General features: G+C 37.9%; 1 protein-coding gene across 12 annotated transcripts in view; it reads right to left on the bottom strand.

Annotated features, from left to right (window-relative positions):
- ORC5 (origin recognition complex subunit 5) overlaps nt 1-18077 on the bottom strand; it is a 99509-nt gene extending 81432 nt beyond the window's left edge. For 8 of the 12 annotated variants that reach the window (XM_032304652.1, XM_032304651.1, XM_032304647.1 and 5 more), the window contains exons 1-4: nt 17874-18077; nt 14476-14568; nt 13023-13223; nt 3185-3259 (exon numbers count right to left, since the gene is read on the bottom strand). In XM_032304652.1, the coding sequence (XP_032160543.1) occupies nt 3185-3259; nt 13023-13223; nt 14476-14568; nt 17874-17945 (441 nt within the window). In that variant the 5' untranslated portion in view covers nt 17946-18077. The remainder of the gene's footprint in view (nt 1-3184; nt 3260-13022; nt 13224-14475; nt 14569-17873) is intronic. The other 4 variants (XM_032304644.1, XM_032304649.1, XM_032304650.1 and 1 more) reach the window with 2 other exon arrangements.
- Between the last annotated feature and the right edge of the window lie 3297 nt (nt 18078-21374).

Raw genomic sequence — 21374 nt, forward strand, 5'->3', positions numbered from 1 at the left:
GATGTCCATCAACAGATGAAGAGATAAAGAAGAGGGATGTGTGTGTGTGTGAGTGTGTGTGTATAAAATTAAATACTATGCAGTCATCAAAAAAGAAATCTTGCCATTTGCAACGATGTGGATGGAACTAGAGGGTATTATGCTAAGGGAAATAAGTCAATCAGAGAAAGACAATTACCATACGATCTGTCTGATATGAGGAATTTGAGAGGCAGGCAGGGGGTCATGGAGATAGGGAGAGAAAAATGAAACAAGATGGGATCAGGACGGAGACAAACTATAAGAGACTCTCAAACTCAAGAAACAAACTGAAGGTTGCTGGGGAGTGAGGGGAAGGGACAGGGTGACTGAGTTATGGACACTGGGTAAGGTACGTGCTATGATCAGTGCTGTGAGCTGTGTAAGACTGATGATTCACAGACCTGTACCCCTGAAGCAAATAATACATTATATGTTAATTAAAAAAATTAATTTAGGGGCGCCTGGGTGGCTCAGTGGGTTGAGCCTCTGCCTTCGGCTCAGGTCATGATCTCAGGGTCCTGGGATCGAGTCCCGCATCGGGCTCTCTGCTCAGTGGGGAGCCTGCTTCCTCCTCTCTCTCTCTCTGCCTACTTGTGATCTCTCTCTGTGTCAAATAAATAAATAAAAATTTTTTAAAAAATTAATTTAAAAAAAATAAAATCTCGATCATACAACATTGATCATTTATAAGCATTTCATAAAACTTCAAAAATAGGTGTAAAAAAAGAGAAGATATTTATCTGAAAGAATTTTAAGTTGATAATGTTCTTATCTGATCTCACCTTCAATATACAATGATACGTATATCAAATAAACATTTTAATCAAATAAATATTTAATACATTTTAATCAAATAAATATTTAATACATTTTAATCAAATAAATATTTACTATAAAAAACATGAAATGCTGGGGTGCCTGGGTGGCTCAACCAGTTAAGCATCTGACTTCAGCTCGGGTCATAATCTCAGGTCCTAGGATCAAGCCCTGAGCCCCGTACTGTGTTGGGCTCCCCACTCAGGGGAGAGTCTGCTTCTCTCTGTCTCTCTATCCCTCCCCTAACTCATGCACATAGGAGCATGCACTCTCTCTCCTTCAAATAACTAAATCTTTTTTTTTTTTTTAAATTTATTTGACATAAAGAGAGACACGGCGAGAGAGGGAACACAAGTAAGGGGAGTGGGAAAGGGCGAAGCAGGGTTCTGCTGAGTAGGGAGCCCGATGAGGGTTCAATCCCAAGACCCTGGGATCATGACCCCAGCCAAAGGCTGACACTTAATGACTGAGCCACTAGGCGTCCCTCAAATAAGCAAAATCTTAAAACAAAACAAAACAAACAAAAAAAACCCCCATGAAATGCCTTTATTAGATTTCTCCTAAATGAAATATATTTTTAAAAATCAAGCAATTTAAAATCAAAACAATTCTCTTTTCTGGTAGAGTTGAGATTACTATGAATCTTTTCATTTTCTTCAGTTTCCATAATTACAACTAAAAAAACAAAGTGAAAAGCCTAACTACTATGAAGGGATGCATGATCACCATCACTAGGCATGAGGGGGAAAAAGTGAGGTAAGCTATAGTGGAAGAGCAAGAGGACAGCAAGAATGCACTCTGACATCAGACAGGGAATCCTAGAGCAATGGATATGAAGGTATGTGGATGAAAGTATGCCCAAAAAAACCCACAAATGCAACACAAGAACGCAAAACAAGAGGGATGTCTGGGTGGCTTAGTCCGTTAAGCATCTGACTCTTGGTTCTGGCTCAGGTCAAGATCTCAGGAGTCCTGAGACAGAGCCCAGCACCCAGCTCCATGTTCAGCAGGGAGTCTGCTTCAAGATTCTCTCCTTTTGCCCCTCCCCGCCACTCATGAGCACGCACACGTGCAGTGCATGCTCTCTCTCTCTAAAATGAATAAATCTAAAAAAGAGAGAGAGAAAATGAAGAAAGAAATGAAGAAGGAGGCATCTACTTAAAGAAGATGGGTTCCCAGCCTCAGTGGTTAAATGCCAAGAGTAGCAAAGACTAGACTATGTGAGGAAATTTCCAAGATGGCTACCAAGAGCTAGAGCTGTCTTCCCTCCTGTACTCTCACAGCTCACCCCTGCCCAATACTATTACTAAAAGTGAATTTTAGGAATTGACCTTAGGCACACAATGATTTCAACAGCACTTGGAAAGCCTCTCTGTACTTCTAAAAGTTTCTCAAATTTCAATAGTATGTTCAGTAAATGTTAAATTTTTCAAAGGTGGAAATGCTGTAAGCACTGTCTCTCCAAATATTAATTTTCTTTATAATATTACTTAATACTTAACACAGACATAAAACTAGGTAGGTATAAATTATGCTCAGAGTACTTATAGGATTATAAAACAAAAACAAAAGTAAGCCTGTAAGTTAAGTACAAAACTATAAAATTTAAATTAACAGTAACTAAATATGATTAACAATACTGTTTTGATCAAACTAAATATTTGCTCACTTGTGATTACGGTACAAATAGGAAATAGCCACAATTCTTTTGATTTTAGCATTCCTATACCAACTGGTATTGGTGAACAATGAATTCTCTCTCCAGTTATCTTTATTCAAACTTCTGCAAAACCCTGATTTGCCATATTACTATTACTTGGCTTTGACCTGACACATATGCTTATTAAATTCATCCCTACTCTTTTCTCATTAGTCCATGGCAATTAGAGTAGTATTAATACTATTCATTGCCAACACAATTATAAATTGAAATACAAAGCCAGTTTTGACACTTGACTGACCATGAGGTAGAACTCCAGAGACCCAGAATGGACATACCATTCTTTTTCTAGATTACTGAAAAGAAAATTTAAAAATTCTTCAGGAAGTCTGAAGTTTAGGCCCCCACCATTTACTCCAGCAAACACCTAAAACCTTTAAAAGAAAGCAGGATTACTCACTTCACAATTAGAAATAAAAAGCTAAAATAAAGAATAAATGTTACCAAGTCACAAACTGCTTTTACTCTGGAAAAAAAGCTCAACAATATTCATAATAGAGAAATACAAATTAAAATTATGTTAAGATTCATTTCTCTCCTGTCTGATTGACAAAATGATAAAATTTAACAAATAAAATTTAACAAAGACAATCTTATAGGGTGAAAAGATTCTCATACATAACTTACCAGTTCTTGTAATCTAAGAAACCCAGGCAAAAGATTTGCTTCCATATCTCTTAGATATTCTGCTTTATCTAGAACCTTAAAAAAAAAAAGTGTCAAAATCAATTTACAAAGCTTTCTACAAAATGTTAACATTATATAATGCACAATTCAAGGCTTGCATTTTCCATGTTAAAATGAAAACTTGTAACCTGTGAATTAATTTTTAACTGGTATTTATTTTGTAGAAGACATTTTAAACAGGTCAAATTAGTAAATTACTCGGGCGCCTGGGTGGTCCAGTAAGTTAAAGCCTCTGCCTTTGGCTCAGGTCATGATCCCAGGGTCCTGGAATCAAGCCCCACATCAGACTCTCTGCTCAGCAGGAAGCCTGCTTCCTCCTCTCTCTCTGCCTGCTTCTCTGCCTACTTGTGATATCCATCAGTCAAATAAATAAATAAAATCTTTAAAAAAAATTAAAAATTAAAAAAAAATTACTTACAATGTTATTTTATCCTAAATTTCTAAATAGAAAATCACAAGTACATTAAAAAGGTTTCTTTTCTAGGTATTCTATCAATGCTCTAAAGATATCTTACTAGGTATATGAGAAAAATAATTGGATGCATTTTTTATATCATTTGATGAAAGAAAAGTTAAATTTTTGTACACTTATAAAACCACTGGTATTATGTTATTTTAAAAGATATTCTCTATACGTTATTTTAAAAGATAATTCTCTTTCACAGATATACAGTATATATACTATATATCTCTACAGAAATAGAATATATATTCATGGGTAACATATATATGAGGTATATAGATATATAGAGAGAATGTATGTATGTTATTAGGATAATATGATGCAGGGAACAGTGTACAAGGTAAAGATGACACAAGTTTGACCATGTTAAGAATAACTGAAGCAGGGTGATAAGTTCATTGGAGTACATTATTCTCTTTCTGTGTTTGAAGTCTTGATTAAAAAAAAAAAAAAGTTAAAAAAAGGGGGGACTTCAAGAGGTCATCCATTAGTCCATAACAATAAAATCAAGGTCTTCATAACCTAACCCTTATTTTTACTTTTTGTTATGGAAATTTTAAAATATACAGAAAAACAGGGAGATCAGTAACTCCCACACATATATTTCATCCAACCCCAACAAACATTAACATATGGTCAAACTTGTTTCTTCTAAACTCCTCCACTTTTCCCCTCCACTATCTCACTGGATTATATTAAAGCAAATCCCGAACATACCACTCCATCTGTAAATATGTCAGTATGCAGCTCTAAGAGATGAAGACCCATTTAAAAATAATAATAATAATCACATTATCATGCCTAAAAAATTTAACAATATTTCTTAACGTCATTATTACATGGTTATTACACCAAATTCAAATTTCCCCACTTGTCCCAAAATGTCTCCTTAAGAGTTCATTTATTTGATTCAGGGTCCAAAAAGGTTCATATGTTGAATCTTATTGTATTTGGTCTATCATCTAGTCAATTTTAAATTACAGTATTTCCCCTGTCCCTTCCTTTTTAGATATATATTTGTTGAAAACAAGTCATCCATTGCACAGAATTTCCCAAATCCGGAACTGGCTGATTGTACCTCTTTAGTACCATTTAACATGTTCTTATATCCAGTATATTTCCTATAAAATAGTCAATAAATTAGAGGTTTGATCAGATTCAGGTTCAAGTTTTGGTCAAGAATACTTTCACAAATTGTGCTCTGCATTTCTTATTGAATCACATCAGCAGGAACACAACACCTGACTATCTCTCTGTGATGTTAAGACTGACTGATAGGTTCAGGTATTGTCAGACTGATCCATCCACCAAAAAGCTCCCCAGCAGCCTTTCACCAAATAATTTCTGCATCAATTGATGATCATTGCCTACATCCAGAACTTCCTCAGGTATTGCAAAACTTAATTTTCTATGATCCCTTCTGCATTTGTTGGAAGACATTTTTCTAGAAAGAATGCTGTTACTCAGAAAGTAACTTAGTTACTCAGAAATAAAGTTCACACAGGACAGAAGGGATAAATGCTTGATTCTTTCCTTTTATCTACTAATTTTCAGGGTAAGTTTGTGCCTCTTTTCGTTTTCCATGGTTGCTATAAAACATTACCACACAAACTTGGTAGCTTAGAAGAGACTGTGTCTCATCACAGTTCTGGATGTCCTAAGTCTGAAATTAGTTTCATGGAGCCAAAATCAAGGCATTCCGCATGGCCACACTCCCTCCAGCAGCTCTAAGGTAGGATCCATTCTCTGCTTTTTAATTTTTTTTAATTTTAATTAACTTATTTATTTGAGAGAGAATGAAAGAACACAGTGGGGGGGTGGTCAGAAGAAGCAGCAGACTCCCTGCCGAGCAGGGAGCCCAATACAGGCCTCAATGCTGGCACTCAAGGATCATAATCTAAACCAAAGGCAGTCTCTTAACCAACTGAGCCACCCAGGCACCCCTTTCTGCCTCTTTTAGCTGCTGGTGGCTGCCAGTACTCTTTGGCTTGTGGCTGCACCATTAGATAATTCAAGGCAAGTATCAAAATTTTAAGTTTCTGTTTTCTGCTTGCCTCTGCTTCCATCACCTAGACTCCTCCTGTGTGTGTGGTTTAGTCAAATCCTCTCTTTGCTTCTCTCCTACACAAACATTTGTGGTTGTGTTTTGGGATCACCCAGATAAACCTGGTAATCTGCCCTTCTCTAGACCCTTAATCACATTTGCAAAGGCCCTCTTTCCAAATGAAGGTTCATTTACAGGTTCCAGGAACTCGGACCTAATATCCTCAGGGGCCATTACTCAGCCTACTGCTGTGCCCTAGTAAATGAAACTCCCATGGTAACCAATAAACTGAGGTTTTGTGTTTTTTATATACTTGTTTAGTATCATTTTAAATTCATGGGTTTTAACACATGTAATGTACCTCTATCTACTGAATTGTTTTTTGTTTTTTTTTTTTTATAACCAAACTATACCATGTTTGGCCAGTGGAAGCCCCTTCAGACTAGTTGCTGGGTCCTTTTTATACCACCCCCGCCCCCAGCTTTGAGATATAACTAACTTATAACACTGCATAAGTATAAGGCACATAACTGTTGATTTGATAACACTTATATACTGTAAAATGATTTCCATGATAGCTTTGGCTAACACCTCCAGCACCTCACATAATTATCACTTCTTTTTTGTGGTAAGAACATTTAAGATCTATTCTACTCTCTTAGCAACATTCAAGTATATATAACACAGTATAGCATTACTATAATCACTATGTTGTACAACAGATTCCCTAAAACTTGTTCATCTTATAATTAGAATAGCTTGTACTCTTTGACCAACATCTCTCCACTTCCTTATCCCACAGCCTCCAGTAATCAACCATTTTCCTTTGTTTCTTTAAGTTTGGCTTTTTATATTCCACATATGATTAAGTGTCTCTGCCTGATTTCTTTCACTTAGCATAATGCCCTCAAGGTCCATCCATGTTGTCACAAATGGCAGGATTTCCCTCTCATGGCTGAATAACCTTCCAATGTGTGTATACACACACACACACACACACACAGTCTTAACTATTGCAAATAAAACTGCAATGAATATGGTAGCGCAGATAGCTCTCTGACATCCTAATTTCATCTCCTTTTTTATGTATCCAAAAGTGAGATTGCTGAATCACATCATATTTCTATTTTTAATGTTTTAAGGAACCTCCACACTGTTTTTCTCATAGTGGTTATACCTCTATGCACAAGGGTTCCCTTTTCTCCATATCCTTGGCAATACTTATCTTTTGGATAATAGTCATTCTAACAGGTGTGAGGTGTATCTCATGGTTTTGGTTAGCATTATCTTGATGATTAGTGATGTTGAGCACCTGTTCATGTACGTGGCCATTTGCATGTCTTCTTTGGAGAAATATCTATTCAGGTCCTCTGACCATTTTCTAATCAGATTTTTTTTTTTTTTTGCTACTGAGTTGCATGAGTTCTTTATATATTTTGGATATTAGCCCCTTGTTCAGTAGATGACTACAACTATCTTCTTCCATTGTGTAGACTGTCTTTTCATTTGGGTGATTGTTTCTTTTGCTGTGCAGAAGTTTTTAGTTCAATGTAGTCCCACTTATTTTAATTTCTGCTTTTGCTGTTGTGCTTTCTGGTGTCATATTTAAAAAACCGTTGCTGGGGCGCCTGGGTGTCTCAGGCAGTTAAGCATCTGACTCTTGATTTAGACTCAGGTCATGATCTTAGGGTCAAGAGATCCAGCCCCACACTGGGCTCCATGCAAGTTGGGAGTGTCCTTGAGATTCTCTTTCTCTGCCCCCTCCCCCTCCATGCGTGCACACACACTCTCTCAAATCTTTAAAATAGATAAATAAATAAATAATAAAAACCTGTTGCCAAGACCAATGTCAAATAACATTTTCCCTATGTTTTCTTCTAGGAGTTTTTACGGTTTTATTTAATTCTTTAATCCATTTCAAGTTAACTTTTATGAGTCGCGTACAATATGGCTATCCAGTTTTCCCATCACCATTTATTTGAAGACACTATCCTTTCCCCACTGAACATTCTTGGTTTCCTTACCAAATATTAGATAACCCATACATATACGGAAAGATTTATTTCTGTGCTCTCAATTTTGTTCCAAAATTGGATGTTTTATGCATCCACTTTTATACCAGTACCATACTGTTTTACTATAGCTTTGCACTATAGTTTGAAATCAGGAAGTATAATGCCTCAAGCTGTTTTTCTTCTTTCTCAACATTGCTTCGGCTGTTCCGTCTTTTGTGATTCCATACAAATTTTAGGATTGTTTTCTCTATTTCTGTGAAAAATTTCATTGGAATTTTGATAGGGATAAAGATGGCGTTGGGTACTATGGACATTTTAACAATATTAATTATTTCAAAACATGGGCTTCTGTATGTTTTTGAAATGACCCAAGTTGTAGTTGATAGTTACCTAGCTTTCTATAATGGCAAAATGTTCTAGGTTCATCTTGTATATTTTCTTCTCAGAACTGAAATTTAAAAAGCTGGTTTTTTTTTTTTTTAACATTCACACTTTATTAATAAATCTTATTGGAAACTATAATTATTTAAATTAGGAATAAAATTAAAATGCAAAGAATATGATATTGTTTCCCTAGTCCAAATTGTTTTATGTTTTATTGATTAATAGACAGACTGAAACAATCTATGAGTAATCAGCTTAAGATATTTCATTCCTAATTAGACAAAATAAAGCTAAAATTATTTACTGCTAAAAAGATATAAATTACTTTCTCCACTATGCAATTATGCAATTTCCCCATCAATCTCCATTTAAGTAACTCTTTAATCCAGGACACAGATTAATTAAAATAATTGGCCCATTTTTATGCCCATTTTAATGCAAAAAACAAAGCTGAAGCAATAAATTAATAGTTATTCTTCTAATTTAATTTAGTTAACCCAATATAATTAATGATTTTATGATATTCTAATAAATGATCCTTCTTCAAAAGCAATTATCAGATAACACTCAGAGAAGCAAAAATTTTAATTCAGATTCAAACATTTATCTTAATAATTTACACAAAGGCATTCTAACAGACTTAATTTGCAAGCTGGTTTACTGACTAGACAACATTCTCAGCTACCTTTCTGTAAGTAAGTACTGAAGCTTATCAATTCATATATATTACGTAGCTGAACTACCTTTAGATGTACTCTAAAAAACGTTCCACACTAAACACCTGCAAACTTTCTCACACTTAATGTTTAATGTTTAGCCAACTAACAAGTACTTACTGAATACCTAACTTCTATCCAACAGATCTGAAAAATGAGTAGGGCCCTATTTACTCATCAAGGCTATTTATAGAATATTGATTTTTCCTCCTACCTAGACATTCAGCTTTGAAACTCTCCCTGTTGTCACCCACCTATACTGAGGTCATTCCTCCTCATTCTTTAAATATTACAATTTCTGGGACGCCTGGGTGGCTCAGTGGGTTAAGCCGCTGCCTTCGGCTCAGGTCATGATTCCAGGGTCCTGGGATCGAGTCCCACATCGGGCTCTCTGCTCAGCAGGGGGCCTGCTTCCCTTCCTCTCTCTCTGCCTGCCTCTCTGCCTACTTGTGATTTCTCTCTGTCAAATAAATAAATAAAATCTTTAAAAAAAAAAAAAATTACAATTTCTTACTAACACTTCCCTATTATAAGTCCAACATTTTTGGATATTTCAAAACCCACGTTAATGTCCCCCTTCTGATATGAACTCTTAATTCCTTAGATTCCTCTCTACCAGTGATCTTGTTTCCTACCTTATCTCACTGAAAGTATACATTTATTACTTAGAACACTGGTTTTTGAGGTATGGTCTGTGGCCCCCCGGGGGAAGGGTGTCCCTGATATCCTTTCAAAAGGTTGGCAAAGTCAAAACTATTTTCATAACATTTTTTGCCCTTTTCACCATGTTGATATTTGCACTGATGGTGCAGGTAATAGTGGGTTAGAGTTGCCTTGGCATAAATCAAGGTAATGGTGCGGAACTGTACTAAGAGTAGCTATAGGAGCACCAGGGTGGCTCAGTTGGTTAAGCAACTGCCTTTGCCTCAAGTCGTGATCCAGAAGTCCTGGGATCGAGTCCTGCATCAGGCTCCCAGCTCCATGGGGAGTCTGCTTCTCCTCCTGACCTTCTCCCCTCTCATGCTCTCTCTCAAATAAATAAATAGATTAATTAATTAAATCTTTAAAAAAAAATAGTAGCTGTATAAGAATACACTTACGCACTTGTGTTGTTGTTGTTGTTGTTTTTTTTAGATTTTATTTATTTATTTAACAGACAGAGATCACAAGTAGGCAGAGAGAAAGGAGGAAGCAGGCTCCCCAGCGAGCAGAGCCTGATGTGGGGCTCAATCCCAGGATCCTGGGATCATGACCTGAGCTGAGGGCAGAGGCTTTAACCCACTGAGCCACCCAGGCGCCCCTGCACTTGTGTTTTAAAAGAAATTAGACTTCTACCTCCGAAGATGGGAGTAGACGTATTTTTTCCTCTTCCTTCTGCTAAGTAAAACTAAGAACCTTGAATATTATATATAAAACAAACAGGGCTCTGAAAGGTAGACAGAAGACAGACCAGCTAGGGACCTTAAGAGGAGAGGAATGACACTTCAGAGGGCGTATTGCCTCAGCTGTCTTTTTGCCTCACACAGCACACATGTGGGGCTGAAGAAATCAGCAACATATAAAGGCTAATGAGCATAAATCAAAAAAGCCCCAACAAAATCCTGCTCCCCCTAGTCAAAAACCAAGAAAGGGGCAGGGTAGCAAGATTTCCAAGACACTGCACTTTTGCAAATTTTCTTTATACATCATCAATTTCTTCTCTGTCCTCATTCATTCTTCCTCAACTCCTCATCACATAACCAAGAAACTGCCACAAGGCTTAGGCGCTTGGACTCACCTCTCTTCTAACTCACTCGCTCTCCTGGTGATGTAATGGTCTCATAACTTTAAGAACTACTACCTCTATACTCTGAAATCCTATCTCCACAATGGGCCCCTCTTGACCTAAGACTGTAGTCTCCAAGTGCCAACTGAACTTCCGTACTTGGGTTTAACGTGCCCCGAACCAAACTCCTGATCACTCCTTCCCTACCCAAGAAGACCTCCCACTATAGTTTTCTCCACTAAGATATTGACAACTCCATCCTTTCAAGAGCACAAAAAACTTCTGAGTAGCCCTTAACTTTGCTCTTTCTCTCCTCCTCTATAGTCAATCTATCAGAAATTCTGTCAAAATACACTGAGATGACTTCTTACCACATCTACTGCTACCACCCTGGCCTAACCAACATGATGTTTTGCCTAAATTATAATAAATGCCTCATAACTAGTTTTATTAGTTTCCTACAGCTGCCATAAAAAAGTACCACAAGTAGGGTGACTTAAACTACAGAAATGAATTATCTCATAGTCCCAGAAACTAGAAGTCCAAGATCAAGGTATTGGCAGGGCCATGCTTCCTCCAAAGGTGCTTGTGGCAGCATAACTCCAATTTTTATGTGGTATCTTCCCTTTGTGCATACCTATACCCAAATTTCCTCTTTTTATAAGGACACCAGTCATATTGTTAGGGGTCCAAACTACTCTAGTACAACTTCAACTTAATTAATTACAACTGCAATGACCCAATTTCCAAATAGGGTCATTCTGAGGTACAAGGGGTTAGAACTTGAACATATGAATTCTTGGACAAAACAATTCACCCATAACATTAGTCTGCATGCTTCTATCCTTGCACTCTTCATTTGATTCTCAACAATACTACTCTCCCCTGTACTTGAACTATTCCAGCCACAACGGCCTCCTTGGTATTCTTTGAATACACAAAGTATGTTCCAGTGTATGTAGTCTTATGTAAATCTCATTACCTGGAATACTCTTTTTTCACCTATCTTCGTAGCTTGCTCAACTCCTTCCTTGCTCCTCAGATCTCAGCTCAATCATCATTATCTCAGGGAGATATTCTCTCTCCTCTATTTTAGAAAAGTAACTACTCTCCCCCACATAAGTGATTCTCCCTTACTCTATTAACATAACTGACATCCTACATACTAACTTGTTTTTATCGATCTTCCTCAACTACACTATAAACTACAGGAGGGCAGAGACTCTATATTGTTCCATGTTCTATCTCCAGTATCTAAAATAGTGTCTGGCATTTAGGAAGTGCCCAAGAGTTATTTGCTGAATAAATAAATGAATGAAACTAAAATGTGGAAGGAACTGTTTTACACATATCAAGAGATGCAAGAATGCATAAGATCTCATCCCTTCAGTAAGTTTACAACTTAGCTGTTCTAATACAGCATTCTATTAAAATTTAATTCCAATTCCAGAGATGATATTTTTTTAAAAAAATGGCTAAAGTATTATAAACAAATCCACTAAAAAAACCCCACATTACACATTTTCAGTTGTCTGCTAATCATTTTCACATTGATGTAACAACTACAATTCAGACTTAGCCACCCCAAAATCAAATGATTCATCTTTCCCCACAAACCTCTACTCCATACACAATTGAAAAATTTGACCTTCATGGTCTTTTCCATTCCTCTCTGCATCTCCCGCTCCAAGTCTAGTCCAGGCCCAAATTTCCTCTAATTTAAACAGCAATAAGACCCCGAAAGCCAACTTTAAGACTTCGGTCTGTCACCACCAGCCCCCAATCCATCTATTTAACATGAGTTACAGAATAATCTTCCTAAAACAGATTTGTTGTTCTAAAATCTTCCCTACCTCCTCACTGCCTAGAAAATGACGTTAGTAGAGTTTCACATTAGTAGAGCTTTCAAGATACTCCATGATTTGCCTCACCTACTTTCCTAGATTTTTTCTCACCTCATCCACTGTTACCCATTAAAACTGGACTATTTGCATTCTCTGGCCTCCAGTGCATCTGCATGACTTCCTTACATAATTCCTACCATCTGAAATCCCCTTCTTCAGTTTCCTCCTATAATCCTTTAATCATCCTTTTAAGTCTACCTCAAATGTTATCACCTCATGAAGCTGTACCACACATGCCTAAGTTTGTGTTTTGCATTTCATGGTTATCACTTATCACACGCCGCACACAGTCACATGTAGTACATGTCGAAACTCTTCCATTAAACCAAAGTTCCCTTTGGATAAGAAATACATCTAAAACATATTTTGTATCCCAAAAGCACCTTTGTACAATGCAATACACATAAGGAGACTTGAAATAAATATACAGAAATTGACCTAATAAGCAGTTTCCAAATAGATGGTAAAATGAAATTAAGTTACTCACAATATATACAGTCTGATCCTTGAGACTTTCAGCTTTGGTTACTTGTTTAAACAAACGAACAAAATCATTAAATGTTTCACAGGTTATTTGAGTAGAACAGCCACCCTCTGAAGAACTGAGATGATTCAATTTGTTTAAAATTTGTTCCAAAAGCAGCCTCAAGGAAAAGCATTCAACACAATTCACGAAGACATGTGGGAGCTGAAAACAAAAATGTAAAAAACACGTAAATAGGAAAGAAACCCCTCATATATGGTGACGACTCTGTTGGATATTCCCCAGGTGTCCTTCTACTACTCTACATCCCTCTATCCCCCAACCTGCTCTGTACCCCAGGAAGCTGACCACTACAGACTGCATCACCTAGACTCTCTTATATTCTGGCTCTGGTTGGATTCAGTCAACAAGAAGAACCAGGAGCTTGAAAGAGAGTAATAAGAAGAAACAAAATGAATATTCTCTTAACTTATCCCTTATCCCTCAGTGGCCTATAGTTCCACCACAGCTACATTCTTCTACCAAAGGCCACAGCTCCAGCTGGGCAGCCCTCCCCATCTAATACTATAGCTCTTACAGTGATTTGGTATCAGCTACTTCCCTCAGTCCATTCAGGTGTAGGGGGAGTAAAAGCTCTCAGTGCTTTATCGTCTTTTGTTGGTTCTCTTAACATTTTTTCAACCTTTGTACAATAGTACCTTCATTAAACTCACTTCAATTATTTGAGTTTGCCATTTGTTTCCTACAGAGATTCACAGCTAATGTGTACTTTACTCTAGAGAATTATTAAGAAACCCAAGTACATTTTAAAATTCTTAGTAGGAATTTCATACTAATAACTTTAAGATAATATTCTAATGATAAACAAACCCAGATTGAAAAGAATTATAAGAGTTTGAAACCACAGTAATCCTCCTATGAGGATTAAGCTAGCTCTTCATTTAGAGATCAAAATGGAGGTTAATTCCAGAAATAACAAGGAAACAAAAGACATGCTTACAAATATAGTCTGTTCCCAAAATGAAATCACAAAAGCAGTGCTACTCATTCTGAGGAAGATAACTTTGGCATCTAGGACAAATAATGGAACTTAAAACTATTTTTAGTGATATTTATAACTATTTTTAGTGATATTCCACAAATCTCACCCAAGAGTGAAGCTTTTCTTTCTCTTTCAGATTAATAATAATAAGTAATAATAACTAAGTAATAATAACTAAGGCTACCTTATATCTCTTAGTCACAGTTTCACTAACATTTGCTGTCTTTTTTTACCCCTTTTCCCTGATGAACTAGAGTCTACAATATCTCAAACAAAAATTGGTCAGAAATATTTCATATAGTAGAAAATATCCCTTCAGAGAAAGGTAAACTATACTAAATCTCCCAGATTCCTCCCATTTCTAGGACTCTATGAGGTTTAAAAAAAAAAAAATCAATTAACAGTTATTCTTACCTCTAAAGTTCTCAACAAAGTCTGTGTTACATAGGTCTTTCCACTGGCAGTATGTCCATAAATAAAAATTGATGGAAAGCTGAAATGATGCCTCTTAAGAGAGAAAAGACAAATATTAGTCAGCACATACAAAACAGTAAATAATTATCAACTCATGAGAAAGTTTTACATGGCAAAATAAAATATTCAATCCAAATTATTTCAATAGCGACCACACAATGGATCCATGATTACACTTTGAACTTACCTGAATTCAACTCTAAGCACTTTCTCTGTTAAATTAAAATGTCTGAAAAACTGTACTTGGCAAACTTAGTATATATTACATATATAACACAATATATATAGTATATATACTATACATATTATGTATGTATTTATACTTTGTATTATTGTGCAGGTTTATATGTCTGAACTCTTGTATTTTCAAATACATAGATTGCAAAGATTTTTCAAGGATAACTTTAACCATAATCCATTTTTATCTTAATTTTTTGGAGAATCTAATCTCACATGCTGCAATTTCACTACACATATTAAACAAAGCATATATAATCACAGAATTGGAAGAAATTTCAAGAGTCCTCTCTTTTTAGGAAAACTTAACAGAATACTTTAAAATTATGCATACTATATTTACCCTAGCCTAAATGTACACATTTCATCAAATAAAACAATAAAATATATATATCATGTATTTCAACACACGTATTCCCAAGAACCTCAGGATAAATGTTAAGAGTCAGCTGTCCAATAAAAAGATTGTCAGTAAAGATTGTCAAATAGCCCCTCTCTTGGACTCCTTAATACTACAAATATGCTTCATTCATTTATTAGACACCTATCAAATGCTGAAAACCATAATGCACTGAGGAGTACAAATCTGCTGTGGAAGTGGGACAGTCTAGTGGGATGCACTTGTTTTAAAAAATAATTACAAGATGGGACACCTGGGTGGCTCAGTGGGTTAAAGCCTCTGCCTTCGGCTCGGGTCATGATCTCAGGGTCCTGGGATTGAGCCCCGTGTCAGGCTCTCTGCTCAGCAGGGAGGCAGCTTTCCCCTCTCTCTCTGCCTGCCTCTCTGCCTACTTATGATCTCTGTCAAATAAATAAATAAAATCTTAAAAAAAAAAATTACAAGAATATAGGGTGATGCAATTTTCACAAGAAGGCAGAATCTCTATGATCATAATCTACCACCACAATAATAGTCATGTGTTTATTATTATTTACTATATGTATATTTTCACTATATGTATATTTTATTTTAATTAATTAAATAATTATTAGCATTATTATTATTATTATTTATTAAACATCTATTACATTCTGGCCACTAAGTTACACATTTCCTTTTGCAAGACAAATCAGGGACTTAGATTGATACAGGAGAAAACTTTCTAATAGCATATGCAAAAGCAGCCCCAAAGGAGACTTACGATGGGTGTTTTTGTATATTAATCCTTTATGTTTATACCTGACTATCTGTAAATGGCTCAAAAATGCTATCCCAAGAATTAACCCATGCTTGCTGAGCATCTCTGCTATCCAAATATTACAGTTCATCTTTATTTTTTTTTTAAGATTTTATTTATTTATTTGACAGACAGAGATCACAGGTAGGCAGAGAGCCAGCCAGAGAGAGGAAGGGAAGCAGCCTCGATGCGGGGCTCCATGCGGGGCTCCATGCGGGGCTCCATGCGGGGCTCCATGCGGGGCTCGATCTCAGAACCCTGGGATCATGACCTGAGCCAAAGGCCGAGGCTTTAACCCACTGAGCCACCCAGGCGCCCCATACAGTTCATCTTTAAAAAGAAGGTCAAGACATCCTTTAGGAAATATTTCCAAGCTACACTAAAACACTCCTTTTCTGAAATCCTGCCACACTGGTCTACATCCACTATTTGTTGCTTAGTAATATTCCACCCTATGACATCTTTTCTATTGCTACCTAGAATTGTATTGAACTCTTGCACTGTTACTTAACCTTTCACCCTCATAAATTTCCTTAATAAACTCTAATTAGCCAGGATTCGGCACAGTGCCTAACACAAAGAAGGAAGGTGCTCAGTAAATATCTATTGAGGAAATAAATGAATCTGCTTAGAAAAAAAGGGTTTTTTTTCAGTTTTTGCATCTCCTACATGCACACCACACCTTGAAGAAAAGTGGTATTAATATAGTTAAAAGTGATGTGCAGTAAGAGTAAAGATCGAAACCCTTTCTGTGATCAACACTAAACCAATACTAGTCATCTCTATTTGTCAATATTCTTTTTTCTGGAGGACGGCTCTAGTTGGGAGTGATCTGGTTTTAGATCATCTCCAAGGAAGGAATGCAAAAAGTATAACCGAGAAAATATTTCAGAGATAATACGGATAACTCTCACTGAAAGCATTATAACTAGAATACTGAGGATGCAGTCACTGACCTCTTACTTCCCTAACTACGACACACCTTTATAGGAAGGACAGAGTTTTCCATTAATACTTCAGACTCAGAATGCCATCCAACAATTTTAGTTGGATGCAAGTACTCAAAGTACTTAAGAAAACAAACCAGAAACAAACCAGAAGATGGGTGGGAAGGAAAGATAACAAGTATTGCGCCTAAAGTCTCATTTACTCTCCTCACAGGAAAGAAGACCCAAGTCTGACTGACTGAACTCCATGTCTAAGGCTGAAGCAAAAGGCTCACCACAGGCCACCAGAACATAAACAAAAATAGCTGGAAGTTTTGAACTGGTGAATGCTACCTCCTGCCTGTGAAAAGGAGTCCCTAGCTGTGTCCATTCAGAGACACTTACTTAACCTCTTCTCTCAGGCGTCACTTGAACTGCTCGTCAAGAATTCTAGACAAGCTCTCTTCAAGGCTTCGGCAATTCTGGAAAAGCCGGTCAAGTTTTAAACCTGAAGCCTGCCCCGGCCCTCCCTGGGCTCGGTAACCACCACCTACACCCACGCTTGACTTACACGGAACACCTCAGTGAAACGTGCGAACTTACACCAGAAAAAAAAAAAATAATAACACTGCCAACACACCTGTTACGTACAATCTTTTTCAGCTTGGGTAAGATACTAAGCAACTTCCAGTCGCTACTTTAGGGAAACGCCATCTCAAAAGCGTGGCGTGTTTTAAAAGAACCCATCCTGGGCCAACGTCCTGTGGTGCCGGTCGGTCCTGCCCGGGCCGTTCTTTTCAAGGGGACTAATCATAAGTTACTTCGGGTGGAGGAGTGGGGTAGACCTACAACAACCCTTTCCTCAATGCAAAAAAAAATGGATGCTTGCCTGCCCCTCAATCCAAACACGAAGACAGAAAATTGAGAACACGTCACAAGACCACGGAAATGTTTGCCTCCAGGATTTGGAAGAGAAAAGGTAGTTTGACCACAATACCTCTCCAAACAGGGACTGCAAGATGGTCACTTGGGACTCGCGACAAAGCACCGTGTTTTCCAAGTGAGGCATTCCGGCGGGTACCAAAGGGCAGCGCAGCCCTCAGTCAGCTCCAGAACCGGAGCCGCAAACTCCCCTCTCCCACTGAGTCCGCGCTCCCGCCGGAAACCAGACTTGCGAGGGTGTGGGCGGGGCCGGCGTACCCGTGCGTCGGCGTAACGGCAGCGCGCACGGGAGCGTCGCCCCGTCCCCTTCTCCCGAGGTCGGAGAAGGCGGGCTCTGTTTTTCCCCTTCGAGGAGGGGTGTGGCTGACGGTGCTGTTGGTGATTGGACATCTCGGCTGCCGCTTTTTGCCATCCAAAGGCCGGAAGACCACGCGGGGATGCGAGACCCATCAATCGCCTGGCAGGAGCTAAGGGGACTCTGCGGGTTCCTGATCACCCCCAAACCCGTAGCTATGATTTTCTTGCCTGCAGAAACTGAGTCCCAGGAGCTTTCATCCTGAAGCGCCATCGTCATCAAGGAAAAATAATGCTCCCACGCTGGGCATGGAGCCTGCTTAAGATTCTCTTTGGAGGGGTGCCAGGGTGGCCCAGTAGTTAAGCGACTGCGTTTGGCTCAGGTCATGATCCCACGGTCCCTGGGTGGAGCCGGACTTTGGGCTCCCTGCATGGCGAGAGGCCTGCTTCTCCCTCTCCCACCCTTGCTCTGCTTGTGTTCCCTCTCTCACTGTCTCTCTCTCTCTCTCTCTGTCACATAAATAAATAAATAAATAATTTAAAAAAAAAAAAAAAAGATACTCTTTGGAGGCGATTGAGTGGCTCAGTCAGTTAAGCGACTGACTTTGGCTCAGGTCATGACTTCAGAGTCCTGGGACAGAGCCCTGTAGTGGGCTCTGTGATCTGCAGGGAGTCTGCTTGTCCCTCTCTACCCCTCCCCATGCTCATGCTCTGTCTTTCAAATACATAAATAAAAATCTTTAAGAAAAACAAAACCAGATTCTCTACCTCTCCCTCAGCTCCTACCCCCCTCCCCTCATATGCACTCTCTCAAAAAAATAAAATATATATTGAATTAATGACTTTTTCCAAATGACTAGCATGAGTTCTATTACAGAGTAGATATTTAACCACATTTGCTGTATGAAATGAACAATTAAGGAAAAATTCCTGCTAAAGTAAAACACCAAAAAGGGCCCCAATATCCTAGTTTCAGTTGCAAAAATGCTTTCTGTGCCTTGAAACACAGCATTCCATTTTTACTCAGTAGTCTGATTATCATAGTTTTAGTCACTTTAAAGACTATACTGAGCTCAAAAGAAAGTATAAGTGGTTGTCGAAAAAATAAACATGCATATAAAATCCAATTTTACTCTGAAATGAAGCTACCATTAGGTCCTTTGGCCATTTGCTGTTAAGGAAATTTGAACATGAAGGACCAAGATGGTCTTTAGAAACTGGGTAATAAAGAGGTGCCTCGCTGACTCAGTTGGAAACATATGCAACTTTGATCTCAGGGTCTTGAGTTGGAACCCCAGGTTGGTTATACAGATTACTGAAAAGAAAGAAATTGGGTAATATACCCTCAGTACCATGTTACACTTTGGTGGAAGTCCCTCCAGGTAGATGAGGACATTGCTTAGAGTATTATTTTAAAATAAACCAAATATTGACTTCTTTCCAAAACAAATATATTTTAAGAACATGTAAATACTAATTAAATAATAATTACCTGTATGCATGAATTTATATTAGGAGAAAACATAATATGAAATAGATTTGAAAGCAATGTCATACTTAGGCAGATTGCTATATTTTATGTACCCTCTCTGAACTTACTATACATCTGTCTAGTTCAATCTAGGCACTATGTCCACCTTTTCTGCTCCTTCCATTTACCACCTGTGATAGTCAGAATAATGGCCTTCCAAAGATAGCTGTAACCTAATTCCAGGGCCTGTGAATATGTTAGATTACATGGCAAAGGGGAATTCAGGTTGCAGGTGGAAGGAAGGTTATAAGGTAATAACTTTGGCAGAAGGCGTTTAGACTGTATTATCCACATGGGCCCAGTCTAATTACAAGAGTCATTATTAGTGGAAGAGGTAAGCAGAAGAAGTAGAACCAGATGGGTGGCAGTGTAAGAAAGACTTAGACCGATGTTGCTGGCTTGGAAATGGGAAAGGGGACATAAGCCAAAGAATGCAGACAGCCTCTAGAAGCTGCAAAGGGGAAGAAAATGGATTCTCCCCAAGAGTCTCCAGAAAAGAACGCAGCCACACTGAAGCCTTGTTGTTAGTCCAGTGAGACTCATTTCAGACTTCTCACCTCCAGAACTATAAACAAAATTGTTTTGTTTTAAGCCCCTAAGTGTGTGGTAATTTGTTAAGGCAACGATAGAAAACAAATGCACCACCTGTTCCATTCGAGTTCATCCTGATCTTTCTGCTGGATTAAAATATATAGAGACTTCACTCATTAGTACTCCTATTGGTTCGCCTTTGTAGTAATCATGTTTGGAAGTAAATTAGGGAAATTAAAGTGGTTAAAAAGAACATTTTTCTCTACTCACTGATTTCAAGAGTGAGGATCATAACATAAACCCTGAAGTAGTACAACTTTTTTTATCACACCAAAATTATGAAACTACCTTATTAGAATTCTATCAAAACCTAAAATGCCAAAAATGGTGCAAATTCAAGGAAAATTTGTCAGATCTACTCCTATTGCAGAAGATTTCAACAGCATCTCCTTCAACTATTCTTCAACTGTTAGATCAAGCAGACAAAAACAGTAAGGATACAGTAGGTTTGAAAAACATAATTAACAACCTTGATTTGCCAGACATACATAAAACGATTGCTTTTTCCAATATTATTCCATCCTCGATTCTTGGCTTTCCTGTGGACTTGCAATCCAGAAGCGGTCTCTCTCCACATTCTAGCCTCTCCCAAGAGACACAGAATGCTGCTCTTTCCCCACCCCGCCTGGCTATTTGCCTGTCTGATCAGAGGGTAGGAAGTATTCTCAGCTGTCCTGTCCTGCTACAGTCTTCAGCCGGCTCTGGAACTTAGCAGTGGGTTTTTTCTCCATAAATCTGTCCTTCTCTCCATAGCGGCTAAACTCTGCAGTGTGTTTTTTGATCTTATTTGGGATTTCCTGCTCTGCTCCTAAGAGCAGAAGGTATTTTCCATTTACCCTTCTCCCAGCTGTGTTTTTAGGTTTTCACATGTACTCTGTAGGTAAGAGGGTTTGTTGCCTTATTTCTGAAGGCTTAAGACTTTTGTTTTATACAGAACAAGAGTCTGGGTGGAGTTTTGTTCATTTCGCAATTTCCAATATTTCTCATTTCTCATCCTCATTTCTCATCTCCTCTACTTTGTACCCTAGGGAAGCTTTCTTCTGCACTGCCCTTGAACTTTCTTGTGAGCATCCAGTGGAGGTCTATGGAGATGACCCTGTGAGTGTGAGCTCTTTTGGTTTGTGGCTTTATCTTAGTTAT

This window comes from Mustela erminea, chromosome 11 (genome assembly GCF_009829155.1).
Source record: "Mustela erminea isolate mMusErm1 chromosome 11, mMusErm1.Pri, whole genome shotgun sequence".
NCBI lineage: Eukaryota > Metazoa > Chordata > Mammalia > Carnivora > Mustelidae > Mustela > Mustela erminea.